Source organism: Talpa occidentalis, unplaced genomic scaffold, assembly GCF_014898055.3.
Source record: "Talpa occidentalis isolate TD23 unplaced genomic scaffold, MPIMG_talOcc4v2.1 talOcc4.8, whole genome shotgun sequence".
NCBI classification, from domain to species: domain Eukaryota; kingdom Metazoa; phylum Chordata; class Mammalia; order Eulipotyphla; family Talpidae; genus Talpa; species Talpa occidentalis.
Genome location: NW_023605194.1, coordinates 25,027,154 through 25,040,096, shown reverse-complemented (window position 1 = coordinate 25,040,096; position 12,943 = coordinate 25,027,154). Strand labels below are relative to the sequence as shown.

At 38.3% G+C, this 12,943-nt stretch overlaps 1 protein-coding gene across 3 annotated transcripts in view; it reads left to right on the top strand.

Annotated features, from left to right (window-relative positions):
- Positions 1–559: 559 nt before the first annotated feature.
- LOC119234519 (cytochrome P450 2C19-like) overlaps positions 560–12,943 on the top strand; it is a 48,405-nt gene continuing 36,021 nt past the window's right edge. For 2 of the 3 annotated variants that reach the window (XR_005122642.2, XM_054690209.1), the window contains exons 1-6: positions 562–1,459; positions 2,648–2,810; positions 2,971–3,123; positions 4,654–4,814; positions 5,488–5,664; positions 6,773–6,914. Coding sequence is in view for 2 of the 3 variants with exons in the window: in XM_054690209.1 (XP_054546184.1) it covers positions 1,292–1,459; positions 2,648–2,810; positions 2,971–3,123; positions 4,654–4,814; positions 5,488–5,664; positions 6,773–6,914 (964 nt within the window). In the remaining variant the exon portion in view is untranslated. Of the gene's footprint in view, positions 1,460–2,647; positions 2,811–2,970; positions 3,124–4,653; positions 4,815–5,487; positions 5,665–6,772; positions 6,915–12,943 lie in introns of all 3 variants that reach the window. The other variant, XM_037497504.2, reaches the window with a different exon arrangement.

Here is a 12,943-nt window from a genome sequence, read left to right as displayed (position 1 = left end):
AAACGTGAAGACAAGGTTCTTTCTGTGCCACAGGATGACCGACGACCTTGTTTATTAATTGCTCTAGCCCCTCCCTACTGCCTTCAATAAAGTTGAATATATTTAGATATTCCATCACCTTCCTCTAAAAGGAAGTTGACACAAAAATGCTTTCCTCGGTAGCAGGGAAACAATGTTGCTTCTCTAGTTTACTTAGTCATTCAAACATCTAACAGCTTCTTTCAGCTGGAATAGAGGCAGATTTGTCTTGACTTTGTAGCTGGTGAAGCGGCCCTACCTGCACACTTGGGTCCAGAGGTGTTGCTGGATGACCCAGGCGTCATTCAGTTTCTGTGATTTTGTGAATCTGCCTTGGGGCCTTAGCCACAGTCTGGCCATTGCACTACTGCAGCCCTCGCCACCAAGGGCTCCCTCCGCGTCCCACAGAGGCCTCCATGCCCTTGGGCACACGCCAGGCGCCAAAGTACTGAAGTCCCGCGGCTCGCAGGCGGGAGGTCACGTGACGATCACCCACCCGGGGGGCGGAGCTCCTCCCCGTGCCCTTGGCTTCCGCGTCTGCTCCAGGAGCCCAGAAGGCCCAGTGTAGACTGGGAAAGTGGACTGCGCGGTCACGTGACGATCACCCACCCGGGGGGCGGAGCTCCGCCCCGTGCCCTTGGCTTCCGCGTCTGCTCCAGGAGCCCAGAAGGCCCAGTGTAGACTGGGGAAGTGGACTGCGACTTGGTGGCTGTGAGGCAAGGTGACAGGGTCTCTCTGTTTCAATGTTTACCAAGATGTTTTGAGTTATGTTAACTTTTATATAGAGGCAGCTATAAAGTTCATACAGTTTTTAAGATCTCTCATTTTCAACAACACAGTGTCCTATGTTAATATAGCATTACAAGTTCATTTTAATTATAAAAGGCATAGAATAGACGGTCCCTAAAAGTCACAAATGCCCAACTGGTCATTGATTTGAATCCAGAAATTTAAATTCGAATTGTTTATGTGAGTGGTTGTCAACCTGGCTGCACGTTGGAACCACATTTTTTTCCCCCTTAAATTATCACTACCTGTACCTTACTCCAGTACAGTTAAACTAGAATCTCCAGAGTGTTCACTGGACAGAAGGAAAATAGAACTAAGGAAAACTATTCTCTTTTTATCATTGGGCCAAAGTCCACGTAGAATATAAAGTGGGAGCAGCTCATTGGTCTCTTTATATCTCAGAGTGGCACTTGTCCTAGTGGGGAGTGTTGTAAAAGTTTTAGATTTCAATCTCACATTTTCAAAGTAAGAGGAGAAAGCTTCGATGGATCTGGTTGTGGTCCTGGTGCTCTGTCTCTCCTGTTTGCTTCTCCTTTCTCTCTGGAAACAGACTTCCGAGAGAGGGAAACTCCCGCCTGGCCCCACACCTCTACCCATTTTTGGAAATATTCTGCAGTTAGATGTGAAGAACATCAGCAAATCCTTAAACAACGTAAGTATGTTTTATGTCCCTCCTGTGGCTTTGAAAGGGTAAGTAAATTAGCTTGAACTTTGACAATTTACTCATTCACTACCCCAATTTTAAAAAGAACAGTATTTTCCCAGTAGCATGCTGTTAAAATAGGTTATTTTAAGTTAAATTTCTCCTTTTAATTTTTGGTATTTCTCTTTCCTTTTCCAGTCTTTTGTTGTTATAAATAGTGGAATGAGTAGACAAAATAGCTTTTTGGGTGGCAGGATCAAAATAATTAAAGTGACAAAAGATGGGAGTGTTGCTTCCCTTCGTTTTACTACCATTTGTTTTTATTTTGGTTGAAGGTAAATGGTAAGGGAAGTGTTTTGTGGTTATAGATTTTATTCTGAAAGTCATCTAATATTTATATAAACCATGTATTTTGTTCCGATAACCTCCCTGAAGAAGCAAATTTTGTTCAATGTCAGCCAATAGCTCTGGGCTCAGGATCAGCATGAGTGAATGAAAGGAAGTAATCAGTCAGGACCCAACTGTAGGAACATCATTTACCTGGTGTCTGATCTCCGTGACAGATGTGTTTCAGGGTGGAAGAAATTGTTCTTCCGTGAGATGTCTTCACCTCGACAATGCCTCTGTGGTGCCCACTCTGTCTGTGATAGTAATACCAGCAGATGACAAGCTGGGCTGGGCATAGAATTACCAGATTTGAATTTTAAATTAAGATTTCTAGTATTCATTACAGGGCTACTGTATCCAGAATCCCACAGGAGGACTCTATATGTGATCCTGAAGGAGTCAGCTGGGTTTGGTCCAAAGGTGAAAACTAGGGATTGATAAGTTAGTCAAGGATTAGAGAACAATTAAGAGGTTCAAATTTGGATCTCCTATTTACTGGCTGTGAGACGCTAGATATGAATTCAGATTGTCTTCTCTCAGTTTCCTTATTTGTAAGTGGGGCAAAGAAACTGTGGGGTATTGATATGGGGATATTTGTAACCAGTGTACCAATTACTGGGCCATTTCCTGCCACCCAGGTCATCCTTAACTGGCAGTTATAATACAATCACTCATATTTATGTCTTAAATTCAGAAATATTTCAGGCTATGTGGGGCAGCCTAACAGATATAAAAATAGAATTCTGATTTAGGCATACTATATTATCAAATAGTGACTTTCTGTGTTATTATATGCATATTCTTTCCCAGCTCTCCAAAGCCTATGGCCCTGTGTTCACTCTGTATTTTGGCATGAAGCCCACTGTGGTGTTGCATGGATATGAAGCAGTGAAGGAAGCACTGATTGATATGGGAGAAGACTTTGCTGGAAGAGGCTATTCCCCAGTGGTCGAAAAACTTAATAAAGGAGATGGTAGGTGTGTGTGTGCACATATACACCATTGTTTATGGGAGTGGGGAGGACAGAAAATGGAGACTTGAATATCTCAGTGTTCTTTGTCCAACCCCATGGATGTCAAGTGTCAGTTTCCTCTTACACTAGGACCCATCCTAGTTTATATGTCTCCTACTAGTTGGAATCGTTTTCAGCAATGGAAATACATGGAAGACGATTCGCCGCTTCTGCCTCATGACCCTGCGGAATTTTGGCATGGGGAAGAGGAGCATTGAGGACCGAGTTCAAGAGGAAGCCTGCTGCCTTGTGGAGGAGTTGAGAAAAACCAGTGGTGGGTGATTCTCTGCTTTGTAGCTGTGACCTTAACATTCTCTAGTGACATAGTTGGGAACATTTCAGGGTGGCAAAGTCTTTCATGAGGAGTAGTGGTTGTTAACTCTTGTGCAGAGATGGAGAATTTGCAGCACAGAGTCAGGGAGCTTTGTATATGTATGCTTGTGTGTGTTGTCGGGGTGTGTGTGTGTGTACTCATGATTACAGTGTCCGTATACAAGGTCATTTCATCTCTTTCTCTCCTGAGGTCTGTTTAGTTTGAGTCATTCTCTGTAAGAGTGAGAGAGCTGTGTTTCATATTGCAGCATATTTCACCAAGGCTGCTAGCCAAGTGTTGTGATGGGAACAAGAGACATGTGTTTTTACTTCTTTGGATATGTTTATATTGTCAGAACTCACACCCATATGACCTTCACTTCCCCAGCCCAGGGCTAAAGTTCTGGCCAGTAATAATGCCATCTAGGTTTTATTCACATAGGCGTGTCTTGGTGCTAATCTCATCAATAATTATTTCTCTTTTTTATCATTTGTTGAGTTTGAAGGTCATTTTCTCACTTTACAAAGTTCTTTGTTCAGTCAATTGCTTTTACTCCATTTCAATAGGATCACTTTCTAGATATTGATTTTATTCCTTTGGAATAGCCATGTTTTCTTCTTCCTTGTATGTTTTGTAATTTTGTGTTGAGATCCAAAAATGTGAAAATAGCCATTTCTGTCAGTCTCTATGGGTTGATTCTGTAAAAGGCAATAGCCTCACCATTCATCCTGTCTTGAGATTCTGGAAACTCTAAACCATTTTTCTTTCGGTGGATGCAATTTTTTTTGCATCTGTGCATATGTTTTTATAATTAGTGAAGCTACTAGTTTGTTTATCAGGTGCTTATGATCTTCTGTTCTTTGTTATCTGACTGCAGCACTATAAGTTCAAATTTCCTGTGAATGAAATCATCCAGTATTTGTCTTTCTACTTACTTTGTGCAGCCCAGTCCCCTTTAGTTCTGTCCATATTGTTGCAGAATTTCAGCATTTTTTTTGTAGCTGAATAGTATTCCATCATCTCTTCTTTATCCATTGCTCTGTTGTTGGATACCACTGTTGTTTTTATGTCTTGGTTACTATAAATACTGCTTCAATGAACATAGCAGTGCATAATATCCCTTTAAATTAGTTTTATTGCATTCTACGGGTAGATACCTAGGAGATACAATGCTAGATCATATGGTAGATCTGTTTTTTTAATAGAAACCTTATACTATGTTCCATGGAAGCTGTGTTAATCTACATCCCCTGATATGTTAATTTTATACATTTTGAATATATTGCTATTGGAGGAATTAATATGCTAGATATTGCTTTAACTTTCTTAAATTATGTTTACCTGTTATCTCAAAACAGTGTTTCTTATATGTGTATATATGTATGTGTATATATGTGTATATATGTATGTGTGTTCACATGTTCACATGTATTTATAAATATTAGTACATATATTTTTTAAATTATGTTTTTAATTGTTTTTGGTTTTTAGGTTCACCTTGTGATCCCACTTATATTCTGGCTTGTGCTCCCTGCAATATTATCTGCTCAATTATTTTCCAGAATCGTTTTGATTATAAAGATCCAATTTTTTTAAACATAATGGAAATACTTAATGAAAACATCAAGATTTTTAGCTCTCCATGGATGCAGGTGAGGCCAAGATCTTGTTTTCCAGAGAAATCGTTTAGGTTCTTTTCTCTAAAAAGTCCTGACCTCTGGATGCACCAAGCTATGAAGTGAATGTGTGAGCAGGACAGTCCTGCTTAGACTTCAGTCTCAGAGAGCGGGAAAGATGACCTAGACAATTACAGATAGATAGAAAACATATGCTCAGAATACAGAACTGGAGTCCAATCCCATTGATCCTATTTCGTGTTTCGTTTACTATACTCCAAAACCCAGATTCCTAGTCCTCAAGTGCTCATTCTGTGTTTAAGGCAACTAGACATATAGAAATAGCTGGATGTACTCCGCTTTATAACAGGTTGCCCAACCTCCGTTAATCTCTGTTGTCTGAATTATACTAATTTATGCCATCCTATATCTCCAGAGTTGATGTCAACAATGAGAGAATTGATATAAAGATGCCTTTATACTATCAACATGATGTGTGATAATAGGAAATGATTATTTTGATTCTCTGGCCAGAAATTTTTCTCTCTAATATGTCTATCTGCAGATAAAATTAAGTATGTATAAAATAAAAGTTTTCCCTTAAGACAGATCATTAACATTTATAGTAATCTCTAACCTAGGCTTGGCACATGGCATAATTCTTCACGAAATATTTTGTTTTTTAATAAACTCTAATTTTCTCTTTTAGATCTGCAATATGTTCCCTGTTTTTCTTGACTTTTTTCCAGGGAGTCATAACAAATTATTTAAAAATATTGCATATATAAAAAGTTATATTTTGGAGAAAACAGTGGAACACAAAGCATCTCTAGATGCTAATAATCCTCGGGACTTTATTGATTGTTTCCTTATCAAAATGGAACAGGTAAAATATTAATGACAGTTGGGTTATTTGATTGCTTGTGCATGTTGTGGTTCATGGAATTGTTCTGTATTTACCTGGAATGTTTCAGTGGTCAGGCAGTTAATGCCTCCCAGCTCTTTAGTACCTACTGTGTATGTGCCTCTACACTGAGCATTATGGAAGGGGTAAAATTAATTTTCTAAATAAGTGGAATGCATTGATCTTGTTCTTTAGGTTCTTAATAATCTACATGGGAGGGTCAAAGTGACACTTCAGGTGAAATGGAAACAATTACAAACAATTTAGAAAATGCAAAATCTCATGCCATGATATGAAGATGGGCACGGTCTTTGCATACAGTATATGAGAGAATGGAAGAAGTGACTCAGCCTGGCTGGACTTCTTGTATGTCTGCTGATTGGAGATAAATCTTAATATACTTCCAGTAATGACAGGGTAGGGAATTTTACATATGTAAATGATATATGCAGAGGTACAGAGGTGTGTGGTGGGTAAGAGCTGATGGAATGAAGAGAGAAGTTAACTGATAATATTGGCACAGATATGGTGTTGGAGGTTTATATCTGTAAGCACAAATCCTGTACCATTTGTTGAAAAGACTATTTTTCTCACATGAGACATCATGGCGCTCTTGTCAATAATCAGTTGACTGAAAATGTAAGGGCCCTTTTTTGTGTTGATGAAAGGTATTTCCTAGGTATTTCATTCCTATGTCATTAGTACATCCTCTGGTAGTCTTAAATGCTACCTTTATAGAAGTTTTTTTTTGAAATTAAGAAACCTGAGTCCTTTTTTGGAATTTTTCAGAATTATTTTGACTGTGCTGGCTCCTTGAATTTCATTATGTTTAGAATAAAGTTGTAATTTCTGCCAAAAAGCCAGTGAAGATTTTAATTTATCTTGCTTGCCTTAGGGGTGAGCATTGGAAAATGATGGTTGAATCCACTCATTTCCAGTGTTTTATACCATATCGGAGTTTTTCTAAAACTGTTTATTTTTGCCTTACTATTTATTTTGGGGGTGAATTTTATAATAATATGACTTACTTTGGATTAACTGTAATTTTGGCAAATTAATTTGCTAAGTAATTTCATCAAATCATTCCTAGGAGGAGCATATTCAAGAAGTGAAGTTAACTTTAGGAACCTTGGCAATTACTGTACTTGATTTGTTTGGAGCTGGGACAGAGACTACAAGCACCACCTTGAGATATGCTCTCCTTCTGCTGCTGAAACACCCAGAGGTCACAGGTATGACAGAGTGAATTTCAGGGAAGTTGCTGAAGGACTTTGCAAGTGCTGCATTCTCTCCTCTTTCTCTTAGAAGCTTCATTATTTATCTATCTGACCAGCTTAATGTTTCCAAGTTTAATGAAGAAATAATACAGGAGATTGAGTAGGAGGAGTGAAGACACCATGGACAATAGGAAAATGCAGTGACTGCATTTCATGAGAGCTTGTTTATGGCAGTGTTTATACTGGGAGCCAGTATGAATCTGCCTGGGACTGCTTATCAGGGATGCTGGTAGAAACAGGAAAGGAATGACGTGCATAGAGCCTACCTGAATGCCCGGGGGTTAACATCTCAGTGCTCTCGAGCTGTAAGCAACTATGGTGACATGAGTTCCATCCCTGTCCAGGGAGCTAACCCACATGGCCTGTCTCACCCACTGCTCCCCTCGGCAGTGTATTTCAATAGATGCCTGTTCTGCTCCCCACTCTGTCTCTGGTAGATCCTGTCACCCCCTGCTCCTCTGGCCTACACCCCAGTTTTTCTATGTATAAATAAATTAAAATGAATCTTTTTTTTTAAATATTTATTTATTATTTTATGCACACAAGAGCTGGGGTACAGGCCAGAGATGCAGGGGGTGAGAGGATTCGCAGAGTCAGAGTGGGGAGCAGATCAGGCAGAGTGAGTGAAATATACTTTTGAGGGGAGCAGCAGGTGAGACAAGAGAGGTCTACTGCACCATGTGGGTATCTCCCTGGTGGGCCAGGATCATACTGGTGCTGCAGTGGCTGCACATTGCTTCATAGTGCAGTGCTTAACCAGGGAGAAAAAAATAGCAAGTTATTTTGATTTATGTATGACATAATTGGGTCATATGTGAAGGATAAGGCTTAAAAATAACTATCAAATTTGCATGAATTAAAAGAGGATGTTAGCAGAAATGTATATTTGAAAAAAATGTTCTTCCTCTTTTCCTTTTCTATCCTAATTTCTGAAGTCATGTCAGAGGGAAAATTGGCTCCAGGAATCAGGATGTATTGTGAAAGAAAATGAATATCAAACGGGTTGCTAGAGGGCCTCCCTGGTGGCGCAGCGGTTGAGCGCTGGGTTGCAAAGCTGCCCGCAGCCTCTGCAGTGCTTGTTCAATCCCCGGCTGCTCCCCGGCCCCGGAGGAGGGTCCCACATGGCGGGCAAACCTCTCCTGCCGCCCGCTGCTCCCCTCAGCAGTGTGCTTCAGTCCTTCTGCCTGCTCTGCTCCCCACTCTGGCTCTGGTGAATTCTCTCACCCTCCCGTGCTTCTGACTGTACCCAGTGCCTGTATAAATAAAAAAATAAATCTTTAAAAAAATGATCTTTAAAAAAATATATATATACACCATAAATGAAACATAATTATAATCATCTTATAGGAAGAATTGTTTGTATGTTCAGAATGGTGGTACAATGAATATTCTAACAGTCAAAATTGTGTGAACATATTAGTGGAAAAGGAATAAAGGGAGAGAGCAAGAGAATGTGCTTGTGTGTGTGTGTGTGTGTGTGTGTGTGTATTTTGTATGAGATGGGTATGGAGATGTAAACTCTTACCTCCCATTCCAGAAAATCAGATACTTTCTAAAAACAGGTTAAGAAATAGAAACAGAGGTCCCTGTTTAGAAATGGAGCATAAATTTCAGAAGAAACTGCTAGAAAATTGGTAGCATTTGGCACATGGTAGGATGAATAGTCCTATTATAAGTTGAACACATGCATACAATATAGATTCATGTAGATTCAATATAATTCATTTTTCAACTCTTGTGTTATTTTGATGTTTGATTCCTTTTTTCCTGCAGTGTCTGTAATTTCTTGACATAATTATTTTCCTTTTTTTGAGCTATGAACTCATAGACATTTATTTTACAAATCAAATTTAAGACATGTTTATGTGCATATGTGTTTTTGTATATATCTATTTCCAACTATAAAACAGTTTATAACATGCAACTTTCAAAATAATGATCCTTATGACTATGTGATGCTTTGTGTTGTGTATTTATTTGATTGAATTGTCTGTGGACATTTAGGCTGCTTTCATGTTCTTGCTATTTTAAGTAATGTGCTGTGAACATTGTGGAACATGTAGGATTTTTTCTCGATGGTGTCATATTCTGTGTATATGTACCCGAGTGGAATTGCTGAGTTATGCATTATTTCCTTTTTAGATTTTTAAGGTAATTCTATATTGCTTTCCATAATGATTGCAACAGTTCACATTCCTACCAATAATAGTATACTATTGGTGTACAGCATTCCTTTTTCACCCCATTCTCGTCAGTATGTTTGTGGGGACCTTTTTACCATGAGCCATTCTCACAAATGTGACTTGCTATCTCATTGTGTTGAATAGTTTTAATATGCATCTCTCTTTTTAGGCTTGATGATGAACCTTTTTTCATGCATGTTTTGGCCTCTGGGTAACCTCTTGGGTGAATTGTGTTCTTATCTGCTGCCCATTTATAATTGGATTATTTGTTTTTTTTTTTTTTTTAAAGATTTATTTATTTGTTTATACAAGCACTGGGTACAGTCAGAAGTGCGGGGGGTGAGAGAATTCACCAGAGCCAGAGTGGGGAGCAGAACAGGCAGAGTGATGAAATACACTGCTGAGGGGAGCAGCGGGCGGCAGGAGAGGTCTGTGCGCCATGTGGGACCCTCGCCCGCGGCTGCGGCCGGGGATCGAACCGGTGCTGCAGAGGCTGCGGGCAGCTTCACAGCCCGGCGCTCAACCGCTGAGCCACCAGGGGAGGCCCGGATTATTTGTTTTTGATTGTTGAATTGTATAAATTTATTTTTGAATTTATATATCTTGAATATTAATTCCTTATCAGTTATATATTATGTGAATATTTTCTCCTGTTTAGGATGGTGTCTATTTAATCATCTTATATTTTCTTGAAGCTCTTTGATAAGGTAATCTCAATTGTTTATTGTTGTTTTTAATTCCCTTGCCATGGATAGTAAGTCACCAGAGGTATCTTTACTGTTGATAGGATGGAACATATCACCAGTGTTATTTTTTTGTGTGTATTTCATTGTTGTAGGTCTTAATTTATATCTTATATATCTAAATTTAATTCATATAGAGGTTTTCTTGTGAAGTTGAGTAATGAATGCAACTTTATTTTTTTTATATGGCTTTCGAGTTTTCTCAGCACCATTTGTTCAAAAACTGTCTTGTCCCAGTTTTATGGTCATGAAAGTTTTATCATAGATTTGATGCTTGTACCTCTATGGATTTATTTCTGGGCTTCCAAGTCTCTCTCATCAGTCTGTGTATCTGTTTTTGTACCAGTAACATCTTGTTTTTAATACTGTTGCTTTGTAGTAAAGTTTTAAGTCAGGTAATGTGATATCTAGATTTCTCTCCTTTATTCTTTGGGTTACTTTTGCAATTTTAGACCTTTCATGGTTCAATATAAATTTCACTATTTTTTGTTTCATTTCTTTGAGAAGTATTGCTGGTATTTTTATGGGGATTTCATTAAGTTTGTGAATCATTTTAGACATGATAGTCATTTTGATTCTATTGATTTTCCTCATCCATAAGCATGGGGTACCCTTCTATATCCTTTTGTTGTTCTCTAGGTGCTTTAATGACATTTTCTACTTCGCATTGTATTGGTCTTTTACCTCCTTTGTCAGGGTGATTCTGAGGTGTTTAATTCTTTTTGAAGCAATTATAAATGGAGTTATTGTCTTAGTTTCTTTTGCTACATATTAATTATATATAAAAGACCATTGTTTTTATATGTTGATTTCGTAACATGTCACTTTGCTGTATTCACTTAATTGTTTCTAATAATTTTTTTTAATAATAAATTTTATTTTTATATTCCCCATACAGTTGCACAATTGCAACCCCCTTATTTCGACCCCAATCCCTCCCCTCCCTCCCCTCCCACCCTCTACCCCCTATAGAGTGTCTCTGGTTCCTAGATTTTGTTGATTTTCGCTTTCTTATAGTTATTCATTTTCCTGGTCCCTTATTTAAGTTTTCTAGATTCCTGCTATGAGTGAGAACATCCGGTATTTTTCTTTTTCTTTCTGGCTTATTTCACTGAGCATGATCCCTTCCAGCGCCTTCCATGTTGCTGCAAATTGCATGTGTTTATCTTTTTTGAATGCTGAGTAATATTCCATGGTATATATGTACCACATCTTCTTGATCCAGTCATCTATTTTTGGGCATTTGGGTTGTTTCCAAAGCTTAGCTATTGTAAATAGTGCTGCTATAAACATAGGGGTGCAAGTGCTCTTTGGTATTGATGTTTCTGTGTCCTTTGGGTAAATACCTAGGAGTGGAATTGCTGGATCATATGGAAGTTCTATGTTTAGTAGGTCCAGAAATCTCCACACAGCTCTCCATAGTGGTTGGACCAGTTTGCACTCCCACCAACAGTGCAGAAGAGTTCCTTTTTCTCCACACCCTCGCCAACATTTGTTGTTGCTAGTTTTTTTAATATGTGCCATTCTCACTGGTGTAAGATGGTATCTCATGGTAGTTTTGATTTGCATTTCCCTGATTACAGGTGATGTTGAACATTTTTTCATATGCCTGTTGGCCATTTGCATTTCCTCTTCAGAGAAGTTTCTTTTTAGCTCTTCTGCCCATTTTTTGATTGGATTATTTTCTTTATTGTTGTTGAGTCTCATCAGCTCTTTGTAGATTTTTGTGGTCAGTCCTTTATCATTAGTGTTGTGTGCAAAAATGTTCTCCCAGTTGGTGGGTTTCTCTTTGTTTTGGTTATTGTCTCTTTTGCTGTGCAGAAGCTCTTTAGTTTGATGTAGTCCCAGCTGTTGATCTTTGCCTTCACTATCACTGCTTTGGGTGATGAGTCTGTAAAGATGTCTTTGATGTGCATATCACGTAGTGTTTTGCCCATATTTCCTTCTATGTATTTTATGGTTTCAGGTCTTATGTCTAGTTCTTTAATCCATTTTAGTTGGTTTTTGTGTATGGTGTGAGGTAGTAGTCAAGCTTCATTCTTTTGCATGTAGCGACCCAGTTTTCCCAGCACCATTTATTGAACAAACTTTCTTTGCTCCAATGCATAGTCTTTGCTCCTTTGTCAAAGATTAGTTGACCATAAATCTGTGGGTTTATTTCTGGATTTTCTATTCAATTCCATTGGTCTGTATGTCTGTTCTTGTTCCAATACCATGCAGTTTTGATGATTATGGCTTTGTAGTATAGTTTGAAGTCTGGGAGTGTGATGCCTCCATTTCCTTCTTTTTTTTTTCAGGAGAGCTTTGGCTATTTGGGGTTTTTTGTGATTCCATATAAATTTCATCAGCAATTGTTCTATTTCTTTGAAGAATGACATTGAAATTTTGATTGGAATAGCATTGAATCTGTATATTGCTTTTGGTAGGATGGCCATTTTTATAATGTTTATTCTTCCAATCCATGAGCAGGGGATGTCTTTCCATTTCTTTGTGTCTTCTTCTTTTCTTTTAACAGTGTTTTATAGCTTTGTTTGTATAGGTCCTTTACCTCTTTTGTTAGATTTATTCCCAAGTATTTGATTTTTTTTTTTGATAATAAAAGGGATGGTTTTTTTGATTTCTTCTTCTTCAGATTTGTTTTTTGTGTATAGGAAGGCTACTGACATTTGCGTGTTGATTTTGTATCCTGCCACTTTACTGAACTGATTGATTAGTTGAAATAGTTTTTCTGTGGCGTTTTTGGGGTTCTCTAAGTATATTATCATATCATCTGCAAATAGAGATAGTTTGACTTCTTCTTTTCCTATTTGGATTCCTTGTTTGTCTTTCTCTTGTCTCATTGCTCTGGCTAGGACTTCCAGTATTATATTGAAAAGCAGTGGTGAGAGTGGGCATCCTTGTCTTGTTCCAGATCTTAATGGAAATGCTTTCAGCTTTTCACCATTGAGAATGATACTGGCTGTTGGCTTGTCATATATGGCCTTTATGATGTTGAGGTATGTTCCTTGTATCCCAAGAATTTCAAGGGCTTTTATCATGAATGGGTGTTGCACTTTGT